The sequence below is a fragment of the Heliangelus exortis genome, chromosome 14, assembly GCF_036169615.1.
Source record: "Heliangelus exortis chromosome 14, bHelExo1.hap1, whole genome shotgun sequence".
Lineage (NCBI taxonomy): Eukaryota > Metazoa > Chordata > Aves > Apodiformes > Trochilidae > Heliangelus > Heliangelus exortis.
This window is the reverse complement of record NC_092435.1, coordinates 3,646,955-3,674,471: the sequence shown is the minus strand read 5'-3', so window position 1 is coordinate 3,674,471 and position 27,517 is coordinate 3,646,955. Positions and strand designations below refer to the sequence as shown.

The window sequence follows — 27,517 nt, the reverse complement described above, 5'->3', positions numbered from 1 at the left end:
CACCTCGTGGAGTTGAAGAACAATAGGCACTGGTAACAAGTTAGCCCTGAAGGGTGAGTATCTTGAAAGAACAAAGCTTCCCCTTATTTTCTTGTTTCCACATATAGTATTTTCCCAGTCTCCAACGGCTTCTCCAGCTCTGGTTTGGGAATTAAGCTTGTCAGGCTCCACTGGCTGCTTCTCTGCTTGAAATGCTGCTTGGGTTCCTCAGAAGAAGGTGCTTGACAAAATGGCACAGCACTTTGTGCAAGACAAAGATCAGTGGAATCCATGTGTATCAACGTGCTCTAACCTCCTGCCTTCCTTGCTGCTGCATCATGCTACCCAAAGCCTTTCCTCACTTGGCATTCTCTGTTGTGTGTTCTGGGCCTCCCAACCCTGCTGGTCCCAGCAGTGGGCAAGTTGGGCACTGCTGCTCTATGCAATAGCATTTCCTGACTGACACAGGAACAACACACAACCCATAGGAAGCCCCATGCCACTGCAGGTAGTTTCCCAGTTATGTTTTCTGTTGCTGTGAGAGGTCTTTTGGCCAGAAATTATTTTCGGAAGGGTAGGAGGTTTATGGAGCTGTTGTTTTATACACATTTCCTGGGTCTGAATGAGCGAAGTAAATGTGCATTTTGAGGTATGACCAACCTGTTTGTGAGGAATACATTTATGAAAATGGACAACTTTTATAAACAGTAGAGATATGTTTGTATAACATTGTACAGGTAGAATATTAACATCTTCAGTCTGTCACCTCTGGGAAAGGAAGAGCCAAGGCTCGTTAAAGGTGGTTCTGACAAGAACCAACAAGACAATAGTTTCTCAAGTTTTAATTTTCCCATAGAGAGGCTGAGACAATCTAGTGGCTAAAACCTTAGGCTGGGATCAGATTTTAATCCAATTTTTTTTTACCAAGTCATTTAACTGCTTGGTTTTGTTTGTTTTTTGTTTGTTTGTGTGTAATATGGGAATAGCATCACTCACATCTGGAGCAGTTTGAAATCCTTGGGTAGAGTGATCTGAAGAACTGTACGGTATTTATGATGTATGGACTGATATCCCAACTCCAGACCTGAAATTCCAGGTCTCCTCAGCCTGGTTAGCATCTCAAATCCTTCATATCTCATGACCTAAGGCAAGATACCCTGACATTTAAAAATTTTTGTATCAGGATTTCTCCCCAGCTTGGAAGAATTGGCTTTTCCTTTACTTATTTTTCTTTTCCATTTCTATTCTAAGAACAGAGAGCATATCCAAAATTAAGTGATTATCCTATTTTTTGCACTTTAAATTTTTATAATGGGCTGTTTTTAAATTATTCAGTCTTGTGTCAGACACCCATCTTTGCAGTTAAGAAAGGAGGTGAATGTGTCTAGCATTTTCCAGCACACACATGATCGTATATAACCTAAAACGAGAGCTCCTGAAAGGCAATGGGAAGATACAGGCAAGCAGCAGGAAGCGTTTTTGAGCCCAGCAGCTTGTGTCAGGTGTCTGAAGGTCAGACCACAGCACCATTTATGTGTTTGTATTTCTCCCCTCCTCCTTTCCCTCTCTCAATGTGTGTTTTATCTCCTCCTCTTTGTGTGTCTGCCTTTGCATCTCCCCTCTTCTCTCTCCCCTCCTTTGGATCCACTGCTAGCTGAGGAGACCTCCAAAGGCTCGGGTGCTTTGTGGTATTGTCCTTGTTCCTCCTGTGCTTGCAGAGCCAAGGGTAAATCTTTGCAGGCTTGGAGAGATGCTGTTACTCCTGGTGATATGATCGCATAGCAACAGAGCAGCGCAGGGTGGTGGAGGAGGAGGAGACGCAGCGAGTGCGCAGACAGCAGCGCTCAGTCTCGGCTTTCATCCCTGTCACGGGGACTCCTTTGCTGATTCACAGAGAGGAGTCCCTTACTCCTGAAGCCCGGTGGCTCCTGCTCCCCCGTCTCAGACCTGGTGGACTCGGAAGGTAGGCCATGGCAATTTTTTTTTTTTCCCCACTCAGATGCTGTTTAGGCTGGAAAAAGGGAAAATACCGACAGATGGCTCACCTTGGAAATACATTATTTGTATGTGTGTGCATGTGTATATCCCTTCATACTGCCCATGTATGTGCAGGTTAGGAAACTTGCAGAGAAGAAAAGAATAGTATCATGGAGGACACAGTGGGAGAAAGAGAGGAGCCCAAGACCGTTTTCACAGGAGAGAGGCTGGGAACCAGTAAGTCATGTTAGATTCCCAAAGCAAACAGGAGTAGCTAGCATCCCGATTTCACCAGCTTTGATTCTTTGCATACTGAAGGCTTATTTACCCTGGCAGTGTTTTCACCAAGCAGGGTGCATCCTGGCTTTCCAGTATCCTCCCAGGAGCATTAAATAGCAGAGTAAGGTAGGAACACAAATATTTCTTGAGTAGTAAGCTGGGATCAAACTCTCATGGCAACTCTGCCCTTTGCATTCACTACCCTGCCCAGTCCAGCCTTCCTTTTTCATGTGCCTGCCCGCCCCACCCCCAGCTTCTCCCAATCCCTTTCACTCATTCCTTCTCCTTTCCCAAGCTCTTGTATTGTCACAGTTTTGATGTGGGCAACCCAGACCGGCTGCAGGACAACCCACAGGGAGAATGGGACCTTTCCTGCTCCCCAGGCCTCAGCACTCTGCCTTCCTTCCCATGCCAGAAACGGCAGCTGAGGCAGCGTTTCACCAAGATTTTTTGTGGTGTCACTTTGCACAATAGATGATTACCACTCTCCCGGGCCATTCTGTTCCCTTCAGGCTTGCCTCTGGCACGGCATTGCATGCACAGAGCTCCACTGGTGGAATTGCCAGCATCCTATTCAGTCTCAGTAGTGACATTGCCCAATTCCAGTGACAGGAGCAATTATTCCCATGCTTTTAAACACTGTGCTGTCTGTAGGAGAAACAGATGTTTGATTAGATTTTGGTTTTTAGCACTGAAAAAAAAAATAAATCTCTAGCCCAGTCTTTGTCAGTGTCTGTTTTACTTTATGCTCTATTCTAAGGTCCTTTACACCTTCTCTCTCCGGAGCCATGGGAGTTCTTTCTTGCTTATTTTCTTTAATAGTGTTTCTTTCCCCACCACAGTACCCCACAGCAACAGCTACAGGACTTGTTGGTGCTGGGAGGGTTCCTGTTTTCCTGGCAGCCATGTGCAATGAAGGCCTCTCCCTGCCATGGCTGTGGTGCCATCTTGCGGCCTCCCCTGCCAGTTCCACATGGTAAAAGTTCCTTTCCCTGCTGCTGTGGGGATGGCAGGGCAGGCTCTGGTGACAAGAGATGTGATGGCATCCTAGAGAGAGACCAGACTCTGGACATGCGATTTCAACGAATAATTTTTTTTCAGCAATGTACCCAAGAATGTGGGTGCCTGAAGGGCTGGGCTGGAAAGGTGGGGTGGGTGCTGTGATGCTGTGTTCAGGTTCTCTGAGTTAATTTAAGAAATGAAGATGGGGACCATCTCTCTCTAGATTAATACCTGAGGTAGATCAATTCTACTTTCTAAAATTGTCCAGGACCACAATCAAGGTTGCTTGGGTTGGAGTGCAAGGTTTGGAAAGTAAACAAAGTGAGATAGGGAGGGGATCCAATGAATGGGTTCAAAGAAAAGCCCCAAGTTCTGGAGACACATGGTGGTTATAGTAATGATGGTGATTATTTGTAGTACTTGTTTAATCAAAAGAGGAGAAAAGATGGGAAGAACTTCTTGGCAAATTGAGTTTTGGAGACAGCAGCTTAAAAACCCACTTGGGAGTCTGAAACAGCATGTGCAAGAAACTTAGATTTCAATTTCCCTAAACAAATTCCTATAATTTATTTTTAAGCAGGGAGAGGAGCAGTTAATTTGGCACAGCCTTGTTGTGGGCAGGCACCCTTATGCACCTCTTTAGCTGGGGACATAATCATCCCAGTTTTCTGGTGCAAGAGTAATGAGCAACTGGTGATATTTTTCATCTTGAGTTTTAGTGTGCACCAGTATTATTTTGCTTGGGAAAATGGAGAGCAAGGGAGCTAGCAGAAAAGATGCTGTTTCTTTATTAGGACCAGTGGCATCTATTTATCCATTGAATTAAATTTTCGTTTTGAGCTCAAAGTCTAGGTGGTCATTTAAGCATGAAGCTCATTAGGTGTGAGAGTGCCCCGTTTCATCCACCCTCAGTGAATCAGGCACCTTCTGTGCCACTTGCTCACTAGATGTGGCAAAGGTTTTATGTTACTTCTTAAGGACAGCTGCCTAACTGAAGGGACCACTCGTTCTCATTAATACAAGGGACCAGGTACTTAGGTGGAGGTGCAGTGCCAAGCCCAGCTGCAGCTTTGGCATCTGGGCTTTTTAGCCCTTGGATGACAGCTCCTGAGGAAGATCTCTGATAGTCCTTTTCCCGTTTCCTTGTATTCAGGAGCAAGTAAGGAAAAGGAGACTGTTATGGTGGTTTTATTTAAAGAGTGTGTTTTGATTTGTAAAGAGAACTAAGAATCCATGGGTTTAAGGGTTTAAGAGGCAGTCGTGTTGTTTGTACGCTTGGTCCCAGTGGGACAAAGATTTCTCTTTATTCTCTCTTGCCAAGCTTTGACCTAGTGGGGTCTTGGGAAATAAATTTGCTGGCCCTCAGTCTTAGGCTTAAACTCTTTACTTACACATGCAGAAAACAATTCTTACGGGAACAGGATGTGGTAGTCCTCAGTCAAGGGAGTCCTGCTGTCTGCCAGCTTGGGAATACTCCTTCTGTTGGCATCTACATGGGAACTGAACTTTGAAATATCCACAAGCCTCCCAACTTTCCCCTTTAAAGACACTGAGCTTCATGCTGAGCTACTGTGTTACTGCTTCTCTTGTACAGTAAGTGAAACAACAGTAAAGCCATTAACATTGCCAGCAGCAGGGAATGTGTTGGTATTTCCATTCCTTTCAAGGGTTAAACATCGAGATGCTTTGTCTCAAAGTGTTGCCATGTTTTTTCCTTATACACCAATATCTGAACTGGAATGTTTCGGCCCAGAAAGAACAGTTTGGATGAAATTCAAAGCATAAGACTGTCACTGAGAGACTTCTTGACCTACATGCTATATTTGCTGCTGTTAGATGTAGAGAGCTGGCAATTTGACATCTGACATTGGACTTTAGCTTCTGCAGTATGTCCCTAATCCTGGGGTTTGTCTTTAGCAGTGCAGGACATCTGTAGTGTGAATTCCCATGTTGTCTGGGAGAGGTGGGATCTAGCTTTGTATCAGAAAGATTTTAAACAAATGCAGTAAAACAGCAGAAATACACTGTGCACTGATGTCATCTTTGTTTTGGCTGCAATGGAGAAGAGGTGCTGCAGGAGATGGAGCAGAGCCTGTGCACCTGAGCCCTGCCTTTCTGTCCAGAGAGCGTTGCTGCTTCCAGGGATCCGTTAAGTAGGAGGAGTAGCAGAGATCACTGTGTGGAGCAGTTTGGTTGTGTGGCAGAGCTGAAGCAGAACAAAGGCTATTCCAGCTGCCTTTTTCACATTACCTGGAAAGCAGTGCAAAAAAAGGCAACTACTTTGTTTCTAATGCACCCTAATTGCTCATGCATTCAGCTGATGAAACGGAACATCGAGATTTTTACTTTCTTATTTTCCAACTAGAGGATCATCACAGTCCCAGCAAGGCTAAACATATGTGGCTTGGTTACTACTGTGTTTGGAAGCTGTAACATAACACTGTGAAATGTCTGATGATTAATTTCTAAGAGCAAAGGTAACTTTTGGGTGCTCCTTCTTTGTGAGGATCCAAAATAGCATCATATAATGAGGATATACCACGTCCTTTTGAAGAAAAAGGTCTGATTATCTTTGGAAGTAGAATGGTGACCACAGCAGCAAGGACCAGCTATGATACACCAGTGGGAAAGTTTTCAGTCTTTGCCCACTGTATGAGGGTAGTGTCCCAGTACCAATTTTATAGTGATTATGAGACTGCTTCTTGTGATGTCATCATCTCGAAATTCTTCCCTGCTTCTGCTCACACTGACCTTGGTATTTTCCCTTCTTACACAGAATTGTGCCTGGGGGATCAATATAAATTTAAATTTGTTTGGACTGCCTGACCACACTGTTCCATGCACAGCATAGCGGATCAAGAGCATTTCTCCTTCCCTGGTTCCTGTAATAGCAGGGAATTTGCAGCTGTGCCTCACCATCTGGTTGTCTCCCCCACTGAATATCCTCCTCTGCACTGGCTGTCATGAAGTGGAGTTGTTTCCACACTGTCTTGGGTTCTTCACATCTGCACTTTGTCTTTGCTGTTGCAGAGTGGCAAAGAGCAGCTGAGCCATTGCTATCAAACCTGCAGTAAGATTTCTGTGTTGGCAAGGTATTGTGCCTCTGCTATATTGAACTTCATTTAGATGTCACTGAGAGCATCAAGGACAGCTCAGATCCCAAATGGGACAAGCATTGGAGGAACAGGACATGATGTTACCTGCTGTCAAAGATGGAAATCGTCCATTGTACCCTTGGGGGGAATTTGCCTCTTGAGGCTGGGAAGATTTGGAGATTCTGGAATTCATAACTGTTAATTTGTCCTCCTAAAGCTGCATTGCATGGTGAGAGGAGCAGGGTGAGGGTGCTCTGATGTTCATTTCTGAAAACAGACAAAAGTACTGGAGGACAGGACCTTGGATTATCAGCACGTTGGAGAGCTCAGCACAGGCTGTTCTGCTGGAGAGAGAATTATGGCTGTAGAAATTGCAAAAGGATTAAAAAATCATAACCAGATAAACTCTCCTGTGTGTAATGGAGGGAGAGAGGAAGTGGAAGCCCAGGCAAGGGTGTGAGGGATGTGGGGATGTGAAAGCATGAGGGAGGGGCAGTCTGTACCAAAGCCCATGGGCTTTCTCCTCACCCAGCATGATTGCTGACTGTGCAGGATCACAGAATTTTCAGGGTTGGAAGGGACATTTAAGATCATCTTGTTCCAAACACTCCCCCCTGCCATGGGCAGAGACACCTCCCACCAGATCAGGTTGCTCAAAGCCCTGTCCAGCCTGGCCTTAAAAACTTCCAGGGATGGGGCTTCCACCACCTCTCTGGGCAACCTGTGCCAGTGTCTCACCCCAGTCATGGTGAAGAACTTATTCCTAACAATTTTCCTCCTGAACACAGAAGGAAAAAGAAAATAGTATGTTTGAAAATACTGTCCATTATGGGGGTATGTCTATTATATCTAAACAAAAGTGGTCATGACAGTGATATCATCACTCTTGTCTTTCTTCAAACCCTTGGCATATCCTGTAGTTCAAGGAACCCAAAGCATTTTTAAAAATGCAACATAAACTGTGGGGCTCATTAACAAAAAAGATATTACAACAAATTGTATAGCTAGATGCAAAAAAAGACTTGGACATTGACATGAAAAAATATTGCAACATTAGCACAAAGATATTAAAGAAGCATTCTTGTAGTCTTCAGTTTTTGTGAAAGCAGCACACTAGGCACGTGGAAAGGGGATCAGTTCCATGAGGATGTGCAGCTGACCCAGAGACTCTCACACTGTGTTTCAGGTGCTCATGCCCAGCGTTGTCTCCATCCCTATGAATGGTTCCAATGCAGCCCTTGGTGATGCAGGAATGGCCCTGTGCTCTCCAACAATTCCCTGAGTGGCATGTCCCAGGCCAGCTGCAGCACAGCAGCTCTGCCCACCCCCTGTCTCAGGTAAGAGCTGTATCTGGGAGGCTTTCTCATGGCAGCTTTTTGTGGTGGTTGCAAATGTCTGTGGAGCACACTGGGACCTTTGTTTCTGGTGTCAGGGAAAGCTCCAAACCCCATCGGATTAGACTGTTAGCTGGCTTTGAGTCTTTTGGCTGCCAAGTGTTTCCCAAAGTAGAGAAAGAGACTCAACCTGCAGAGCTGGATTTATTTCAAGCTTCCTTCAAAATAAAGAGGAAGAGGCCACCACTAACAGCTTTTTCTTTATCTGGTTTTGTTTACTTTTTTAATGGAAATGAAGAATGCCAGCTTTTACTGAAAGTGTAGTTTTCTAATCTTTCTGGTTGCAGAGAAGAGCTTGGAAATAAACCTCTGAATTATGTATGGTGAATGCTATAAGGCAGAAGAGTACGACCTCTTTCCAGTCTAGTTATCTTAAGGATATCTTAAGGAGCAGAGAATGGGTGCTCACACTGCTGGTCTGTCTCAGGGCAGGGATGAAGGTCTCTGGGTTCCCTAGGTAAATGGCAGGGCAGGGTGGAGGAGAACTGTCTGCAAGGTGGAGGTGTAACTATCTGCAAAGCTGCCTGAGCTCTGCTGTCACAAGCTGTTTTAGCAACTTGTCCTGAGTCACACAGGACAGTAAGGCTGGAGAGACACTGCTTTGGCTCTGCTAGAGCATGGCTTCCCCTTTGCTGGCTGATAAAAGACTGATGGATGGTGCCCAACTTTTTTTCCTTGTGCACTGGCAGTGTAGTTCCCAGAACAAATGAGGTCCCTGTCTCTGCCTTTTAATTTTTCATTGTGCTTCAAACGTGAAGAGCAAAGGGTGACCCTGTGGCTCCTCCCTGCCATAGCTTGCCATCAGCCTGGACTCATCCTGTCCCAGACAGCTGTGATCTGCAGGAGGAAGGCAGAGCTGTTCTCTGGAGCCTCTCTAACAAGCAAGGTTGGCCTGTGGCTAGGGCAGGCTCTTGGTAGCTGATACAGAACTTATTGGAGTGCCTGTTAGGAAGCTGCTACCAAGCCAGAACATAGGTGGTTAATGAACAGCACAGCAGATGAAGCAAGGAGGGAGAGGGGCAGAACAACATTATCAGGCAAATGCCCTCCTGAGCTGCCTGAGCAGTCCAAGCCTCTACAAGAGGGTCAGAGCCCTGTGGGTTTACCTGGGAGAGGTGAGGGGACCTGTGGTAGGGTCCCCTGTGGGACCCAGCACAACTGAGCTGCAAGATGGCACAGTGAGGGTGCAGACATCCTCAGGTCATATCCACCACAGCTGGGTGCCACCCACCGAGCTGGCTGCAGGCTCCTGCCATGTTAATGACCACCTGCCTCTTTCAAAGTGTCTGCTGTACCACCTTTCTCACAGGTGTAGGTGTTGCCACCTGGAAAATATCCTTCTCTTGTCCTTTCTTGTCCTGCAAGCACCTAGCAAGCTGCAGACAGCCCATACTTTACTTGTGCCCTGCTCTTGCTGAAGCCTTTCTCTCCAGTCTGAGAGCTGGTCCTGTGTCTCTCAGGCCAGGGAGTTTGTGGGAAAAGGATGCTAGAAGAAAAGACATCAGCAGTCAGATGTGCAGAAAGTGAAGGAGGGGAAGAGAGAGAGATATACAGGGAGCTTTTCATTCCATCCCTGTAGGTGGAGTGGAGCATGAAAACAATGCTGGGCAGTAGGACTGTGGGGGACACAGGGAGCCAGCCCAGAATCTTCTGGCAAAAACAAACAACTCGCACCCAGTCAGGCGGGGAGGAACATCTGTGCTGGCACTCAGCACTGGACTGAGGCATGCGGGGGGGCAAGGAGGGCATCTTTGGCTTCTTGGGGGTTAGATCTGAGGAGATGAATATTTACCTTCTGAATAAGCAAACCTTTCTGGGACCGTTCTCTGAGTAAATCCCCCCGCATGTGCTCCAGCATCCGAGGGCAATGTCTCTGATGGTCACCCCATCTCAGCATCTTTGCCACACACTTTCAGAGATGGATCTTCCCCAGTGCCTGAAGCTATTCCTCTGAGCATGGCCAACTTCCTGCAAGGGCCTTTTCCCACACCAAGGTGCCCTGCGGTGGGCAGATCTTTGCCTGCTTTGTGCTTTGCAGGCAGCCATGATGGTACCACTGGGGTTAAGGCAGGTTGGAGGCTGCTGGAATGCCACAAGACAATGTTGGGATTGAGGCTGGCTGTGAGGCACTGCCGCCTCCCTCCAGATTCCTGGGGGGTCACTGCTTAGGGCACCCTGCTTTGCTAAGCACACAGCCCTTGCCTGCTTCCCTGCTCGGTGCTGCCCGGTGGCACCGAGGGGTAGGAGGTGATGCCTGCTCCTCCAGCGAAGCTAAACAGCCCCACGGTGGATCTGTGGCTAAACACAGGTAGATGTGCTTGGAGAACCTGACTGAATGTTCTGTGCCTGAAGATAAAGCCACGTGGGGGTGGAAGGGGCACGCAGATCCTGGCTGCCATTGCTGGGGCTCTGCAGAAAGGATGCTTAAGGGGATGCTCGGGGGGAAAGCACTGCTTTTTCACTCTGCTTGCTTGCAAGGATTTTGTCCTAGAAGTGCAGATGTTCATCATCTGGCCTCTGCTTGTCTGCTGTCACTGGCTTACCTACCTGGGCATGGTCTGTGAATTGTAGGCTTTTAACTTTTTAAACAAGGCTGGGAGGACCGTGTTGCCTGTTGATGTGCCCTGCAGTTGCACTTGTACCCAGGTAGAGCTGATCCCCTCCTTTGGTGTCCCCTGGTATAGAGTGGAGGGGTGGAGTGTTCCCTAGAAGTGCTGTGGGCTAACCTACTGCAAGTGTCATGAGGATATACACATGCAGAGTATTAATTTTAATATGTCAAAGCAGCAGCTTTAGCTTGAGTGGTTTTATTTGTGGCCTCAAGATTCCTGTGAACTCTGTTATAGTGATGGTTTGCTCTATTTCTTTGATTCTTCTAGAGTGGTTGGGTGGGGAGGTAGAGAACAGTCTGGTGTTATATGTTTTTTAGATGAAGTGATCATTTGAATTCTCTCTGAGAACTAGCATGGAGGGGGTATCATTTTAGCTGGATGGCCAAATTCCTTGTCTGGTGCTTTCCTCCTGCCTGTTTTTTCTCCTTGTCTTGAGTGGGTCTGTGCCCTGAAAGGCCCATTCAGGGAGACCTTGGACACACAAGTGACAGGTACCTGCACATTCCCCTTGGAGGAGCTGCCCTTCTCTGGCAAAGGGGTTGCCTGTTGTATTTGCTGTTTAGAAAGTGCTAATCCAGTTAATTATGGTTGATTAATCACCTGGGTATAATTATCACAAATGAGCTCTGGTATCGTTAGATATTAGCATTTGATTGAAATGCTGTCATTTCCTCAACAAAGCACATTGATATCTTGCTGTGGAAATGGAACATGTCTGAATATTGTGCACAACAAACTATGACATTTGGTGGGGAAATCTCACTGAGTCCTGTGTGAAATACTTCTATTCCTGCTGCTGTGTATTGCCACTTTCAGCAAGTGTGATGTCTTTGCTGCCATCATAAGCAAGATACAGTGCTAAAGACTTAAGGGAGAATTTCTTGTTCATTGATGATACAGTCCGGGGATCAGCACCTGGCTTTCAATGTTGAGTGGCAGAGTGTGCTTTCTTCATGTGGTTGGGTTAAGATTTGCTGTTATCTGCTCCATGGCCTCTCAGAGCATCCTTCCCTCCACTGCTTGTCTCGGAAGATGTGTAGAGAAGCAGCAAATTTGTTGTGCTGGCAGAAAATATCCTTTTCCATCTGTAGAGGAGCAGGTGGCAAAAAGGAGGTTGGCAGGTTCCCTTGGTTCCTAGGAACAACAAGACTTTCAATGCTTACCTTTTTTCAAAGCACATCAGCCCTATATGGCATGGAAAGAATTTTCTGTTACCTCTGCAGGAGCTGTGACACACAAGGGCCAGCTCTTATCCCTAGCAGTGAGGTAAGTTAGTTCCCAGATAACTGAGAAGCACAGAGACCCTACAGAACAGGCAATGTGCATCCATCCTCCAAGCTTTGCTCTTAGTGCTGGTGGAGCTGCCACTGCATCCTTCCTCCAGTCACAGCCATGAACTCTGCTGGAGCTGCTAACAGACCCATCCAGGAAAAAGGTTGTCCCTTTGTAAGTTTAAAAGCCAGGCAGGGTCAGGGCAGAGGGAACAGAGTTAATTGTCCCTAAGCAAGTGCCAGGTAGTTATCTCTGGATGCAGTGTTCTTTTTCTGCCCAGGTTGAAGCCTTTCAGCACGTTGCAGAACCTTCGTGTGTAACCCTCCAGGCTCCAAGCAGTGCTGCTGGATCCCAGGCCTCTCTGGAGATGAACCTTTGCTGGAATGAGATAAAAAAGAAATCCCACAGCCTTCGGTAAGAGCCCCTCCCTGGAGCAAGCTTCAGGGCTGTCCTGGTCTTCCAACCTTGCCTGTTGCATGTGTTTGTCAGGAGGCTTTTTTAAGTTGTTCACTTGATGAGCCACATTAATTTACAGTGACTTTGGCTTGGTTTCCACTTTTGACCACAGACCCCTGAGTCTTTCTCCCTACACAAAAGCATCCCCTCCGTTCTCACCCATCCCATCCTTCTCTTCCTCCTCTTCTTTACTCCTGCTTACTCCCTGCTTCTTTCTATGCCTTCTGCTGCTGCTTTCTCTGTGACTTCTCTCTTTTCCCCCCATCGCCTTGGCGACACTTCCTCTGAGTTTGTCCTTTCTCTGGGAACCCTCTCCACCATGTGGGAGCAACATGCCTTCTGGAACATCAGAGGCTGCAGCTCCACAGTCAGCATGACAGCTCAACTGGGGCATGTTAATTGTCTCCTGTCTTAACACAAGGCCTGGAAGCTGCCCAGTTATGTAAATCCTGAGCCAAACCCCCTGTGCTGGCCCCTACCCACAGCCAGTTGTGGAGTGACTCTGTCCTCTGCTCCAGAGTGATGAACAGAATTTCCTCTTAGCAGTGCCTGTGTGCTTAACCTCACCTATCAGTTCATGCACAACCCATCCGTGTGGCATTGCACGCTGCCATTCACTGGTGGGGTCCTCTGGGTGCCCAGCTGCAGTGCTGTCTCCCATCTCTACAAAACCTGCTTCTCTCTTATCTTTCTTGGTGTCCTTGCTGTCCTCCCAGGGCTCGGCTTGAGGCCTTTTCCGACCACAGTGGGAAGCTTCAGGTGCCTCTTGAGGAGATCATAGACTGGCTGGGGCAGAAGGATGAGGAGCTCTCAGCACAGCTGCCTCTGCGGGGTGATGTCGTCCTGGTACAGCAGGAGAAGGAGACACACATGGTACATTCCCTAGTGCCTCCCCCCCTGTCATTCACTGCTAATGAGATCCACAGATGGACAACCCTGCCTGGGACACTACCTTGTGTCACTTGCCCATGCCTACAGCCTATGGCTGCACTGGTCCTTGCCCATGTCCATCTCTGCTTACCTTGGAAAGGCAGAGCACCAGTCCTGTAGCACACACCCATGGCATGTGACAGAGACCATGTAGTTTTAGACTCTAAATCTGCATTACAGCCCCAAGTCATGTGCAGGTGCTGCAAGTGACAGTGGCCCCCATCATTTCTCTCCTAGTTCCCTCGTTATGTCCTGCTTCTGTGACAGAGGGAATTGCCTCTCACTGGCCTCTGCTTTTGGGATTCTAAGGCCTGAGCAGACAGCACTAGTTGGGGGGGGGTGTGCAGTTGGAGGGGAGGAGAGGACAGTTGTAAATCATCCTGCCTCTGACGTCTGCCCAGCCAGATGTGCTGCTTTGGGGCATCCTGCTGCTCCCCTCCTTGCTCTTCCAGCAGCTGGACCTGTTGCTGAACAGTTCCTCACTCATATTCTCACTGCATGAGTGAAGAGCATCTCCAAGCAGTGCTTGTGAAAGCATGATCAATAGAGCAGTTCCTCTGACACAGCTCTAGCTCAACACACCCTTCTGGACTCACTGTTCTGCCTCCCCCTTCTGGCAAAGTTGCAGTCCAGACCACTGCAGGAGCCAGTTTCTTGCAAGTGGTCCTTTGCTTCCCTGAACTGCAAAAATATTTCTCTGTTAACTTCTCTCTGTGTCTCCAGTGAGGGCCCTGGAGTGAAAAAAAAATCACTGCAGCCTTTGTCAAGGAGGCAGCAGGGGCAAAATTCTCCAACTCAGGTTGCTGCCTTATGTCTGTGTTCTGCTCTCCAGGCTTTCATGGAAGAAGTGAAGTCTAGGGGACCATATATTTACTCTGTCCTGGAGTCAGCACAGGCTTTCCTTTCCCAGCATCCATTTGAGGAATTAGAAGAACCAACTTCAGAAAGCAAAGGTCTGTGGAGTTCCCCCTTTTTTGTTCTCCCATATTACATTACAGCTCCTTCTGGGCTGGACTGGAGAGGATGGAGTGGAGGGGGTTGGTGTGGCACAAAGTAGCATGTTCATGCACTGCCACGCACCAGGCAGTTTCCAGTCCTTTGACAAAAGTTAAGTCCAGCAAAGAGTGGTGCTTCTGTCCTGGGTGAAGGCAGAGACCTCTGGAGCAGCCCATGATGGGTTGCCTCTTGTGAGACAGTATCGGATGTGTAGGTTTTTAAAGGGCAGCAGGGCCTATGAGGAGAAAGAGCAGAGAGAGGCCCTTGGAAAGGCTGGATACCAACAGGAGCCGGTGCAGAAATGGATACTGATATGATGTGTTTTCCCTCCATCGTTCCAGTTTTCCCTACATTTTTTCATCTCCCTTTCCCTGCTCTCCCTCTGTCTTTTGCCCACCATTCTCTGTGCTGGGCTCTCATTTTTGCTTTCCTTTCTGCTTGCCTTCACAGATGTCTCACCACGGCAGAGGATCCAAAACATCAGCCGCTTTGTCTGGAAACAGGCGAACGTGGCCAGCGAGCTGTGGGAGAAGCTCACGGCACGGTGCGTGGACCAGCACCGTCACATTGAACGGACACTGGAGCAGCTGCTAGAGATTAAAAGGGCCATGGAGGAGATTAGCATGACCCTGGACCAGGCTGAAAGTGTGTGTGAAACTTGGGAACCCATCGGGGACCTCTTCATTGACTCCTTGCTAGAGCATATCCAGTCAACCAAGGTATTTCTGCCTCTGAGAAGGCTCCAGCCTTAGTCCCAGAGGTGATGAGATGCAGCTTACAGGAGGGCAGTGCTGCTCCTCCTGACTGCTCAGTCTAATGCAGCCTTATTGCTTGGCTTATTACTTATTACTTGTATTACTATTTGCCAGCTTCTCACTCTGACAGTCCCCTAGTTCTGTGAGGGTGAATTTGTCCTGAAGTGTCCTAAGCAACTGGCTGAGCTGAGCACCTTATCATGACCCAGACTTTACATGGGTCTAGTGGCTCAGCATAGATGAGGCATCATCCACATCCCACTCCTCAGGAGATTTGAGTGGTCTAGCTAGTTTGTTTTGGGTTTTTTTCCCCACCAAGGTACTCCATGGGAGTGTTACTCATCAGTGTCATCTTGCCAGCCACAAGCCCACCTTAGCTTGTAGCAGAGGAATAGGATACAAGTCCTGACTGCTCACCTGCTTCTTTTCCTTCTTCCCCTACCTTTCAGCTGTTCAAAGAGGAGCTCTCTCCCATGAAGGATGGGGTGAAAGCAGCCAATGATCTTGCACACCAGCTTGCCATCTCAGATGTCCACCTGTCCATGGAGAACTCCCGTACTCTGGAGCAGATCAATACACGCTGGAAGCAGCTTCAGGTGGGAAGGAGTCAGAATGAAGCACTGCAAAAAAAACAACCAAAAAAAAAAACAAAAAAAAAACCACCAACAAAAAAACACAGGCAGAAGGATGCTAGGAACAGCTCTCACTGCTAAGCTTTCAGGATAATAAAGTAAGGCTTGGCACAGCAGGCATTGTATAGCTGTAACTGGAGGAAGAGAACATCATCTCAGTGTGAGGAAAATGGCTGGTAAATCTGTAGAGGTCTTGAGCAGGAAAAGGCAATGGGAGGAACAAAGGGTGCTGTCTGAGGAGAATCAGGACCTGATGGGGGGGGAGGGATCAGTACCAGCCAGCTGTGGTTTTGTTGATGTCTGTGAAAATATGGATACAAATGACCTAGATATGTGTGCTGCCTCAGCCTGTGGGAGGAGGTGTAGAGGGATGAGTGGGCTGGAGAATTCAAAATACAAAGCAGGCAAAGAAAGAAGAGGACCTGTGTGCTGGGGCATGTCTGAGTCCATCCACAAACCTTCAGTCTGTAACACCTGATGGGCTGCCATTGAATTCTTCCATCCCATTCTTCAGGCCTCCATAAATGAACGCCTGAAGCAGCTCCAAGATGCCCACCGGGACTTTGGACCAGGCTCCCAGCACTTTCTCTCCTGTACGTGAGTCTCCTGGGTCTTTCTGGCTTGACACTGTCTGGCTTAGGATGGGCTATGGCACAGGACAGTGGGGTGCAGAGTCCTGTTGCTGAGCCCAGAGTCAATGCAGACAGATAGAAAAAGGCCAGGCCAGTGCCTGGTGCACAGGAAGCAGAGCAGGAGGCGTCTTCCAAAGTTAGTGTTGTGTTCCCAGACTTTGTGGGACCAGGGGTGGGATGTGACTGGGGTACCCCTTCAAACTGCAGAGCTATGATGCAGCAGCAGCTTGTAGGTGATGCTGGGACATTGGCAGCCTCAGAGACTGGGTGAACAAGACAACAGATGGCAGAAAAAGGCAATCCCCCATATCCCGTGTTAGTCATTCAGAGGTGAAAAATGTGCACGTTAAGGAGGTTTTCATTCATGTCTGTCCTCAGAAATGATGAGCCCTGCAGAGTCTCAAAATATCAGTGGGGTTTGCTGCCCTGTGTTTATCTGCAGACTATGTCCCTCTATCCGAAAGAACTGAACTTTTCCTGTTGCTGGAATTGTTAAGCTGCCTGTGACAAGGGAAAATAGCTGAAGGTCATAAAAGGCCTTTTGTCTCTAGATAACAAACACAGTGTGCCAGGCAAGTGGTAGGGGATGCAGCCTCATCTTTATGTGATACTGCAGCTGACACACAGAGGATGAATAATGGGAACAGCAGATGTTGTGGGTACCCAAGCCTGGCCATAATATGTAGATCTGTGTGTGGGTTCCTGCTGGGCTCACATCAGGAACAGAATCACCCTTAAAGGAGTGTTGATCTGACATCTGTATCTATCTTTGCAGCCTCTGTCCAGGTTCCCTGGGAGCGAGCCATTTCCCCCAACAAAGTGCCCTACTACATCAAGTGAGTGTTCTCCCAACAACAGCCCTTGGTCTTCTCTGGCCCAGTGAGAGCAGGAATTGGGGACCAGTTAAGAGCAGGGAGCAGTGAATGAACTTGTCTGAGCACAAACTCCAGTGAAGCACGTCAGCCCCAGCCTGGCAGAGACAGGTTTTCCCTGCCTGCTGAAATGCCCCAGATGCTGGGGGCAGGCTGGCTGGAAGGGAGGGGGCTTTGATTGGAAGTAAAAGCGTCGTCCTGTGGGCATCCTCCATGCTGCTGTGTCTGGTGTGTGCTTTCTGGGGTGTAGCAGCCCCAGTGTCTGCAGGCTGCTACAAGGGCTGACCAGGTGCTTTTTTAAAATTTCTTTTGTCAGCTGCTTGATTCCCAGCTTGACTCTTGATTTCCTTCTATTTTCCTTCCAGCCACCAGGCTCAGACAACATGCTGGGACCACCCAAAGATGACAGAGTTGTATCAGACGCTGGGTAAGGAGGCTGCAACAAAACTATTCAAGCAGCATCCAGCCTTTTGTAGCATGGGGTGCTATGTGCAATCTTGCCAGCCCACCTGCTCCCTTCTGTGGCACAGGGCCCCCCAAAACAATGTAGTTCAACCCCATGCCACATCCCCACACACTCTGCTTCTGCTGGTGGGGCTGGTGTCTGGCAATGGCAACTGTTGCTTCCTGACCTGGGGATAAGGATATTGAGCTGTGGTTTTTTTCCTTCTTTTCCTGTGTTATTGCAGCTGATTTGAATAACATCAAGTTCTCAGCATATCGAACTGCTATGAAACTACGACGGGTGCAGAAAGCCCTGCGATGTGAGTTTAGCAAGTATTTTCCTCCTGCTTGATCTCCCTTGATAAAGGCATTAAACTAACACAAATTTTTATAAGGACATCAAAGGCATCGCCAAGGTACAGGTAGCTGAGGCAGGAAGTGCTAGGAACATGTGCCTGGAAAGCTGAGCAAATCCACTGGCAAGATATCTGTGTTAGTGCCTTTCTTTGCAGGCTTAGAGTGGAGTGGCCTCAAGGCTGTGTTAGCAGCAGTACAGGCTTGGGGAGGAGTGGCTGGAGAGCAGAGTGGGATGGTTGGATGCAGTGATGTTAGAGGTCTTTTCCAACCTTGATGATTCTATGATTCCAAGAACAAGGAGTTTGCCAAGCCAGCCTTCCCCATGGAGACAGGTTTAGTGGGGTGAGTGGCCATGTAGGAAGGAGGAAGTGTGGGACATGGCAAAGCCATTTGCAGCCATGGGCAGTGTGGATGCAGAGGTGAGCAGGAGCAATACTGTCTGGCATGAGAATTGGGGGTCTCTAGTGCAACTGTCAGCAGCTTTGACAGGAGATCCACAGAGTGAAGTTACAGTGTGGAAATGGCACATGCTCCCCCCAGCACTGAGAACAATAATGGTCTCGGAAATTGAAAGACTTTCAGGAAAGAAAGATTGCTGGCTTTTAAACACAGTTGCACATACAACCTGCAACCATGGAAGACTGAAAACAGCACAGCTGGAGTAGCTCATGATGTCCTAGCCCTGTTTTAGGTTCATGCTTTAGCAGCTGCTGTTGATCAGAACCAGACATAAGACTACTCCACCTCTGCAGCTGCTTGTAAGGTCTGTGTGGCTCTGTGTAATCTCACCTTCCCATGATAATCCCACAGGGACATCTCATATGTAGAGCCAGCTCTGGGCATCCGAGGCTCTGCATAGAACCTTTCATGGGCAGCGTTTTCATGCCCATGGCTGGTCACAGAAACAGGGAAGGAAAGTCACAGTGTTGTAGCTCTAATTGATGACAGGTGGAGAAGTATTTTAGGAGGGTTTTATGGATGGGAGAGCAACTCTGGGATCTTTACCCATTTTGCCAGCATCTTCCCCAGTGCAGTGAGGCTGAGACTGCCCCAGGTCAGTGCAAGGCTGAGTCTTCCTTCTCTTGGTATTCTCACCTCTCCCATTTTTCTCTGTGTCTGATGCCTCTGCCTGTGCTTTCTGTGCAGTGGACATGGTGAGCCTGGCTACGGCCTTGGAAATCTTCAACGAGCATGACCTGCAGCCCAGCAACAAGGCGATGGATGTGGTGGAGGTCATCCACTGCCTGACCACTCTCTACGAGAGGCTGGAGGAGGAGCGAGGCATCCTGGTGAATGTGCCACTCTGTGTGGACATGAGCCTCAACTGGCTGCTGAATGTCTTTGATAGGTATTTGTCCCTTGGCCTCCCCCAGACCTCGAGGGCTGCCAGGCTTGAAAGGAAACTTCTGTGATGCTCTCCCAGCTGGCAGTGCTACCCAATGGCCCTGGCTATCAGCAAGGGGGGCTCCATGCATGGGCTTGACCCTCCCTGTGTAAAAAATCCTGTTGCAAACCTGTGCAATATCTCACCTTGCAGTGGCCGCAGTGGGAAGATGAGGGCTCTCTCCTTCAAGACGGGCATTGCATGTCTGTGTGGGACAGAGGTCAAGGAGAAGTTTCAGTGTGAGTCCTCTGTCTCCCTCCCCGAGGTCTTGGTTTGGAGTAACCTGGAGAATGCAGGAGTGCTTCTGTTTTCTTGCTTAGTCTATCTTTGCCCAGAAAGAGCAGAGAAACAATTCTCCTGCACTGACTAATCTGCTTGCATCACCACCTCTCCCTCCCCTGGCATATGCCACCTAAATTAGGAGACGTTTTTTTCAGACTGACTGATGTCACAGTGATCTTGCTTGCATGGCATGATTTAAAAAGTGCAGAGAAGGCAAACAGGGAACAAATATCCAGTACTTCCCAAAGGAAAAAAGCCCAAGACTGCATACCTGGGAAATAGGGAACAAGGAATACCCTTTCTTCCCTGTGTTTTAACCATAGTATTCTCTAGCATGGTTACTGCAGAGGAGTTAGCATAGGAAGCACCAAAGGGTTAAATACAGGGACTGAGCAGATTCATAGAGGACAGACCAGCTATGGCTGTTAAAGAAGTGATGTTGAAAACCTCTGTTCCAAGAAGACTCTAAGCTCTTGGTTATTGAGGGCAGGAAGGATATTGGTAAATGTTATTCAATCACAGCTCTTATTAGAAGTCCCTGCTGAAGACAGGTGGTGGGGTCCCTGGTCTAATCCAGACACTGCTACCCCATGCATGCATCCTGCCCCATGTGTTGAAGCATCACCCATGTCTCTAATGAATCTGTGTGTCTGTCCCACCAGCAGATCTCTTCAGCCAGGTGGCTAATGCCGGTGGACTCTGTGACCAGAGGCACCTTGGCATCCTGCTCCATGAGGCCATCCAGGTCCCACGCCAGCTGGGGGAGGTGGCAGCATTTGGGGGCAGCAACGTGGAGCCCAGCATCCGCAGCTGCTTCCGCTTTGTGAGTAGGGTGCCCGTGGCCCATGCCCTCCCCTCCGTAGCACCCGTGCCAGGGAGAGGCTCCCAGGGGTGGCAAGGAGCTTGCACTCCATCACACTTGTGTCCCAGCTCTGAGCAGCCCCTTCCTCTCCCCTCCCTAGAGCAATGGGAAGCCTGCCATCGAGGTGTCCCAGTTCCTGGAGTGGGCCAATCTGGAGCCACAGTCTATGGTGTGGCTGGCTGTGCTGCACCGGGTGACCATGTCTGAGCAGGTGAAGCACCAGACCAAGTGCTCAGTCTGCCGGCAGTGCCCCATCAAGGGCTTCAGGTAGGGGTTGGTTCCTAAGGGAAGTGCATGGTGTCCTGCAGGAGGGAGCTGGATTTGCTCTGTGCTGTTGGGGCTTCAGGAACAGCTTCAGGCAGGTCAAACCAGGTGCCAGCAGACGGGAAGGAGAAGGGTGTTTTTCTGGGGACTTCGGCCATCAGCATTGTGGGTTCAGTGGAGTGTGAGAGGCCACCTCTGTCTTTTGCTGAGCTCTTTTAAAGATACAAAATGATGTATTTTTGCTGACTTTCACTGTCTCCTTGTGGCATCTTGATTTCTCCAGGTATCGGAGCCTGAAGCAGTTCAATGTGGATATCTGCCAGACTTGCTTCCTTACGGGACGAGCCAGCAAGGGCAACAAGCTGCACTACCCCATCATGGAATACTACACCCCAGTATGGATCTGGCTTGGGCTGGGAGGGTTTTGTCTCAGAGCTGATGGCAACAGCCTTGTGAAGTTTAGGCTGGTGCAGCCCCAGAAATGGATCCTTTTTATATTTTTGTTCCCCTCCACATGCTGTAGGTCACCTGTGTCCCTGCTCCTATGGGGCTCATGAGTGGGACGCATGGCAGTGGAGTGATTCCTGCTTGGCTTGTGCCAGGCCCTGTGACAGGATGGCACAGCTGCTATGTGCCCTCCTTGCTTCCTCAGTTATGCCTGCCTCTTCCTTCATGGAATTTGTGCCCAGCCTGAAGGGACTTATTTCCTGCAGATGCTGATCTGTGGCCCCCCACTTTTCATTGAGCACCATCTTGATAAAGTTTGTGTCTCTGCAGACCACATCTAGTGAGAACATGAGAGACTTTGCCACAACACTGAAGAACAAGTTTCGGTCCAAGCAGTATTTCAGCAAGCACCCACAGAGAGGTTACCTGCCTGTCCAGTCCATACTTGAAGCTGACTTCTCTGAGACGTGAGTTGTCTGACACCCCCCTCCCCTTCGATCCTGCCTGGCACAGGTGGAAGCAGCATCTCAGGTGCAAGATGGGGCTCCCATGGGAGGGCTGGAAGGGGCACTTACTCTGGGGGTGATACAGCAACTAGTTCTTGGAGGAGCAGAGATTTCAGTCTTCCTCTACAGCCTTGTCCCTGGCTCTTCTTAGCCCAGGTGAGACCAGGGCAGCCTCTACAAGCCCTAGCTTTGAGCGAGGACTGCCAAGCCTTGCTGACCAGTGTGAATCTCTTCCAGACCAGCCTCCTCCCCGATGTTACCACATGCTGACACCCACTCCCGGATCGAGCACTTTGCCAGCAGGTATCACCACTGGGCACTGCTGTCACACTAGGACATGGAAAATCACTCTGATGGTTGTGGAGGGGCTTTAGGTCAGATGCACGGATAATTCTTGCTGCTTGCAGCCCCCCCCACACTTCCTAGCATGCTGCCTGGCAGGGAGAGGCTGAGGCTGCAGTGTTGTTTGGAAGAGGCATCTGCAGGGACAGAAAAACCTCCCTGCACCACTTTGCTCCTGCCTGGAACAGGGCTGATACCACACAAAAGTGGCAGCAGACACCGTGCATTTGACAAAAGATGTCCTAGTGATGAAGTAGCTTCCATGTACTCTCCTGCTCTTCCCAGTATGACCTGCTGGTTGGATATTCACCAGGCAGATCCTTCAATGTCTTGCTGTGCCTGTGTGTTCACCAGTGATGCTTGCATGCTTCCCATTGCTGCTGCTTTGTGGTTTGTAATGCCTCTGCCCTCTGACCGGGGGTATAGGCAGAGTTAGGACCCAAGAAGCACAAGGAGCCTGCAGCTCAGGCCATAGGCAGCAGCTGATGGGCTTCCATCCCTTTGCTTATGTGAGAGGAGACTGAAACAGCTGCATGGCAGCAGCCTTTTATTCCAGAGGCCATCACCCCAGAGCAGGAATGTCTCTTGTTTTCTAAAAAGGCAAAACTCTCTAGAGACTGGTGCAGGCCAACTAGGAGACCATGCTAGAAAGAGTCTTGCTGTAAGTAAGCTGCATTGAACAGACATCCAGGGGCTCTATGACCAAATCTCAATTTGTTTCTTGTTCCTCCAGGCTTGCAGAGATGGAAAGCCAGAACTGTTCCTTCTTCAGTGACAGCCTGTCCCCTGATGATAGCCTGTGAGTTCTGTCTCCTTTTCCCTCTCCTTTCCTCCATCTGATTCAAGACTTCTGTGACTCCATCCCTGCCTAGCCAGGGCACAGAAATGCTTTCTTTCCCAGCTACTTTGAGTCTGAGGCTCATGCACAACCCCAGCTATCCAGGGGTGCTGAGCTACTTCTGAGCTCTAGGCCTGGATCAGCTAGAACAAGTTCCCATCTGAAACCACCACCGTCCAGTCTGTCCTTCCCCAAGAGCACACAGATCCTGTGAGACTGATGTTCCTCATGAAGGTGTTTCTCCACCTGCTGCAACAGGGATGAGGACCAATACCTGCTGCGTCATTCCAGCCCCATCACTGACAGAGAGCCTGGAGACAGCCAGTACATTCCAGGAAGCCTCAACATAGAAGATAAGGGAGAACTGGAGCGAATTCTGGCCCACTTAGAGGATGAAAATAGGTAGGGCCATGGACTATTCTGAAAATAAGGTTCATAGCCTAAAGAGGAAGGAACTGGAGAAAGTTGTTGGAGCTTGGAGTGGAGCCAGGGTATAGCTACTGGAGGTGGAGATGAGAGAAGCTGAATGGGCTGGTTTTGAGGGTGTCTAAGCTGAGCCCTAAAACCTTCAGCCCTTGGTGAGGGTGTATTCTTCAAGAAAGGGAGAAAACTGTACCCCAAAATGTTCCTGTCCCCATCCCCAAAACCAGTTTCACTCCTAAACTTGTTGAAGTGGGCCCAGGGCATTGCTATCTCTTATCCCAAGACACCCTGCAAACAGTGGTGATGCTGCTCTGGACCACACAAGTTGAGGTTCTGGACAGGTCAACTTGTCTCAGAAGGAGGTGACGCTTTCCCTGCCCTTGTTCTCAGCCTCTTAGGAAGCAGTTCAGTGTCTGCTTGAGTAAACCACTTGCATCAACTGCTCGAGTGGGCTAGAGCTGCCCACTCTAGGGCAGGCCACCCTATGATGCAGGGACAAAGTCCAGGAGTGTGATGGTCCTCAGGTTTCACATATGGCAAAGCCTCCAGGAGTATTTTGTGTCTGAGCCATGGGCCATCCTCAGTGCAAGCCCGTTCCCAGCAGTCTCCTGAAAGGAGAGTAGTGATACTGATCTGTCTTGCAGGATACTCCAGGGAGAGCTGAGACGTTTGAAGTGGCAGCATGATGAGGCAGTAGAGTCTCCAGTGCTGGCTACAGACTCCCCTGAATCAGTGCAAGACCCATGTAATGATGAGCTCCTGGCAGAAGCACGAATCCTCCGGCAGCACAAGAGCCGTCTGGAGACACGGATGCAGATCCTGGAGGATCATAACAAGCAGCTGGAGTCCCAGCTGCACCGGCTGAGGGAGCTGCTGCTGCAGGTAGGCTCAGAGTGAGGATCCAGGGAAGCCCATCCTTGGAATGGGCTTTGCCATAAAAAAGCTGGGATGGTGGCAAAAAGGGAGGCTCAGGAGCAGGGGAGGACAAGGGTAGAAAATAACAACAACTGCCCCTTCTCTCTGTAGCCTCCACCACAGTCAGATAGCAATGGTTCAGCAGCCTCTTCCTTGGCTTCCTCTCCACATCAGTCTGAAGGCAGCCAGGCAAAGGAGAAAGGTTACAACATGCCTGACACCAAAGATACAGGTGAGGATGGGGTTGGGCTGAGCTCTTGATCCCACTCTCTTGGTTCAATGCTGCAGGCAGCTGCCTGTGCCCTGCCATCCTGTGAAGATGCCAGTGACTAGAAGCAAATGCCCAGAGAGCCTTCTGACCACCGTCACCCCCCCCGTCCCTCCTGTCCTCTTTCCCACTGCAGACAAGGTGGAAGCCAAAACCCAGGAAGTTAGCATGTGTCTGGAAGACATCATGGAGAAGCTGCGGAGCGCCTTTCCCAACTCTCAAGGTACTCGAGTGAAATCTTCCTCTCTGGCCCTCAGATGAAGTTTTCCCCATGGACCCCTGCCCCGATCCCAGCTTCACCTGGTCCCAGCTTCCCTACAATGGCTGATCCACAACAATGCCCTTGCACAACCAAGAGCTGTGCTTCTGTGGCACTGCTGGGACTCTGCTGGGCACAGAGAGGATGAGGAGAATGTTCCACACCTGCAAGGAGAGGTGATCAGAGCTGCCAAGACTTCAGATCAACCAGATTCCCCCTGATGTGCTCCCGGGCAGCTTCCTGCCCTGTTTGGTTGGGATGCTGCACCCTGCAGGGCTTCCCGCTCTGAAGATGGACAAACCTGGCAGCATCAGGTTTGCAGCAATCACCTTGAGCTGCTTTCTCACTTCATCCCTGCCCAGACCCTTCTCCAGGAAAGGTTGAGGCCCCAATTACCTAGCCAGATGAGAGAAATGGTGCAAATGTTCATGGATGGCTATTCCCAGCTGGTATGAGGACCATGGGATGCGTGTATAGATGGTGCTCCACTTGCCCAGCTGGGTTTGGTGGAGTTCTGCTGTCCCTCTGTGCTCCAGCACTGGAGCAGTGCTCAGTCCCACACCTAGGCTGCCCTCGTGTGTCTGTAGGAGACATTGCTTGGTGCCAGCACTAACACCAAGTTGGGGAGACCTTCCCCAGCTGGGCAGAGGCCCATGCATACCCTCTCTCACTCTCTGCAATCCCTGAGCAGGATCCTCCTAGCTCTGCAGCAGCCTTGTTCTAACCAGGTGGCTCCAGGTCCTCTTTTTCTGACCTCCATTTCTCTTTCAGGTATGACCTCCCTTATCTAACACTTCCTGTGAGCCAGAGGCTTTTCCTAAGCTGGCTGCTTTCCCTCCCCTTGGCAGGACCATTCCTGCCTTGCTCCCTGTGCTGTGGCAGACTTTGCACAGACTCCCTCCAAGTTTGTTGTGCAGGATGTGTGCAAGCTCTCGAAGATCTCAGGGGAACATAGATCAGGTGGGAGCAGGACTTTGGGCAAACCAGGATGCTGGTCACTCAGGCACAGTATCCCAGCCTGGGTGGAAAGGATCAGAAGGAAGAACTGAAGCCATGGGAGCTGCCTGTCTGCCCTGGCACTCCTCGCCTGCTGCCTTTGACTGCAGGCCTTAGGGGATCCAGAGCTCAGCATCCCCTTCCTCTCCAGTTTTGCCCAGGAGCCTCTAAGTTTATGGGCACAATAACACTTATAGAGCCACTGAGTTTTTTAAAGAACTTTTTCTAACAGCATCCAGCTGCCAACCTTACAAATTGAACACTCTCTGGCCACCCTGTGCTCCACAGCCAGACAGACATCATCTGGTGGGAAGAGTCTGCAAGGTTTTTTGGATAGAGATGAGTCCACGTTAGAGCTTCAGTCCAGCTAGCAGCCTCATCTTGAGAGTGTCTTCATAACAGAGCCTTATCTAATTTGCATATATATATATATATATTATGTACATAAATACTCCCATGGACTCACTCCATTAAATTATAATACTGTAAGGGCAGCTGCCTTTCACTTTCAATCCAATCCAACATCTGCTCTGGTGGGGATCAGCACCTTCCTCGTTTCTGGTGCTGCCTTGAGCAGGGCTGCTGCAAGGGGAGCTCAGCAGAGGAGCAGACTGGCAGCAGATACCCTGTCCTGCCTGCTTTCCTGGGGAGCTGTGCCTTAGCTGTGGCACAGAGAGCCTGTTCTCTCCAGACCTGGCTCCATCCCTGGAGAGCCCCAGCTGAGCCCCATGTTGCTGCAGGAATTCTTTTCTGCAGCCACAGCTCTAGCCTTGGGGACACTACTGTGATGCAGGAGGGCAGTGGTGCCAGCAGGCAGCTGCAAAGGCAGGGCACCTCCTTTCCACATCCAAGGAGCAGCTGCCTTACTGCTGTCCCCCAGTTTGAGCTGGGTTGAGTGGTTGGAGGCACTTGTTGGAAGGAGGCATGTCCTGCTGGGCACTGGAGGAGGCTACTCTGGAAGCTGCCAGGGTAGCTCAGTGATGGTGGCTTCTGGTCCCAACCACTCCCTCAGGCAGGATGTCTCAGTGGTGTGTTATGTCGAGAAAGAGGTAGAGTCAGGTGCTGTGGTGTGCCCAGAGCAGATGCTGAGGTGGCCCTGGTGCTCTGGGGCCACAGACTGCAGAGAAATGAGATGCCTGAGCCCTAGGGACAGGTGCAGGAAGGACTGCATGGATGTGAAGCTTCCTGCCCAAAACAGGGCTTGCTGCAAGGTCAGGGTCTGTTGTTGCTGGTTGGCACGGGATTTGATGATCTTTTTTGGGACCAAATCAGTGTGTGGGGCCATAGGACTCTGTGTGGGTGGTTGGCTTTGGTGTGCTGGCAGGGGTGTGAAGCAGTACCCATTCTGGGGTTAGACACCTTACAGCCAGGTGTCTGGGGTCTTGTGCTGCAATCTGCTGGAAGCAGTGTGGGTTGCTGTCCTTGCTGTCCCCTCTCATGCCTGGATGACCAGCACAGGTGCAGTAGTGGTGGCATTTGTGTTAGCTGTAAACTGTGTCAGGCTGCTTGTTTGACCATGGTGAGGGGACTGTATGCCAGCCTACGGGACCCAGCTGTCTCCCCCTGTAATTCCAGGGACAGAATGGGGACAGAGAGGGGAGGAGTAAGGTTGTGGCCTGAGTTCAAGTGTACCAGGCCGGGGGGGGGGGAGCTGGAATAAGGAAAAGGCAGCAGATGAAGGCAGAGCTGCCAGCCTGGGTGCCAGGTTGGTTGCTCAGGCTGTCAGGTGCAGGGTGAACATGCTGTGAGCTGGGATGTGGCAGGGAGGGAGAGCAAGCTACCTAATGCTCTGCTATCCATGTACTGTGGTGCTGCTGCCCTCACTGCTTTGCATCATCTCTGCTCTGGAAAGAATAAATTTATACTGAGACTTGGATTGGTGCTCTGGCCTCTTCTATCTGCACCCACAGCTGCTGGGACACTGATGTCACTGTGCCACCCTGGCTGTCCATACCATGCAAGGCGAAGCAGAAGTTGTGACCAGAGCCCTGGGCTGTCCAGACACTGGTGCATTTTCTAACCTCTTCCCTTGTCCACTTCCAGCAAG

The 27,517-nt window shown here is 49.7% G+C and overlaps 1 protein-coding gene across 7 annotated transcripts; it reads left to right on the top strand.

Annotated features, from left to right (window-relative positions):
- Nucleotides 1-1,678: 1,678 nt before the first annotated feature.
- Nucleotides 1,679-27,346, top strand: DRP2 (dystrophin related protein 2). Of its 7 annotated transcripts, XM_071757556.1 has the most exons (25): nucleotides 1,679-1,942; nucleotides 2,092-2,193; nucleotides 7,519-7,669; nucleotides 11,891-12,024; nucleotides 12,783-12,939; nucleotides 13,829-13,949; nucleotides 14,443-14,711; nucleotides 15,197-15,343; nucleotides 15,894-15,972; nucleotides 16,787-16,847; nucleotides 17,249-17,310; nucleotides 17,573-17,647; nucleotides 18,831-19,032; nucleotides 19,222-19,307; nucleotides 20,016-20,173; nucleotides 20,313-20,479; nucleotides 20,760-20,871; nucleotides 21,254-21,390; nucleotides 21,667-21,732; nucleotides 22,505-22,570; nucleotides 22,868-23,011; nucleotides 23,677-23,914; nucleotides 24,059-24,179; nucleotides 24,352-24,438; nucleotides 25,246-27,346. In XM_071757556.1, the coding sequence occupies exons 3-25, from the start codon at nucleotides 7,553-7,555 to the stop codon at nucleotides 25,263-25,265; spliced, it is 2,826 nt and encodes a 941-aa protein (XP_071613657.1). In that variant the 5' UTR covers nucleotides 1,679-1,942; nucleotides 2,092-2,193; nucleotides 7,519-7,552; the 3' UTR covers nucleotides 25,266-27,346. The 7 variants fall into 7 exon arrangements, with proteins under 7 accessions (XP_071613657.1, XP_071613658.1, XP_071613655.1 ...); XM_071757557.1 differs by lacking the exon at nucleotides 2,092-2,193; XM_071757554.1 differs by having other exon boundaries at nucleotides 1,681-1,942; nucleotides 24,352-27,346.
- Nucleotides 27,347-27,517: the final 171 nt, after the last annotated feature.

Bases quoted from the DNA above. Each gene is read 5' to 3' on its own strand.
- DRP2 (XM_071757555.1), top strand. From the start codon at position 7,553: ATGGTTCCAATGCAGCCCTTGGTGATGCAGGAATGGCCCTGTGCTCTC. The intron at 17,311-17,572 runs GTAAGGAGGCTG...GTGTTATTGCAG, and splicing joins AGAGTTGTATCAGACGCTGG to CTGATTTGAATAACATCAAG. The intron at 17,648-18,830 runs GTGAGTTTAGCA...CTTTCTGTGCAG, and splicing joins GGTGCAGAAAGCCCTGCGAT to TGGACATGGTGAGCCTGGCT.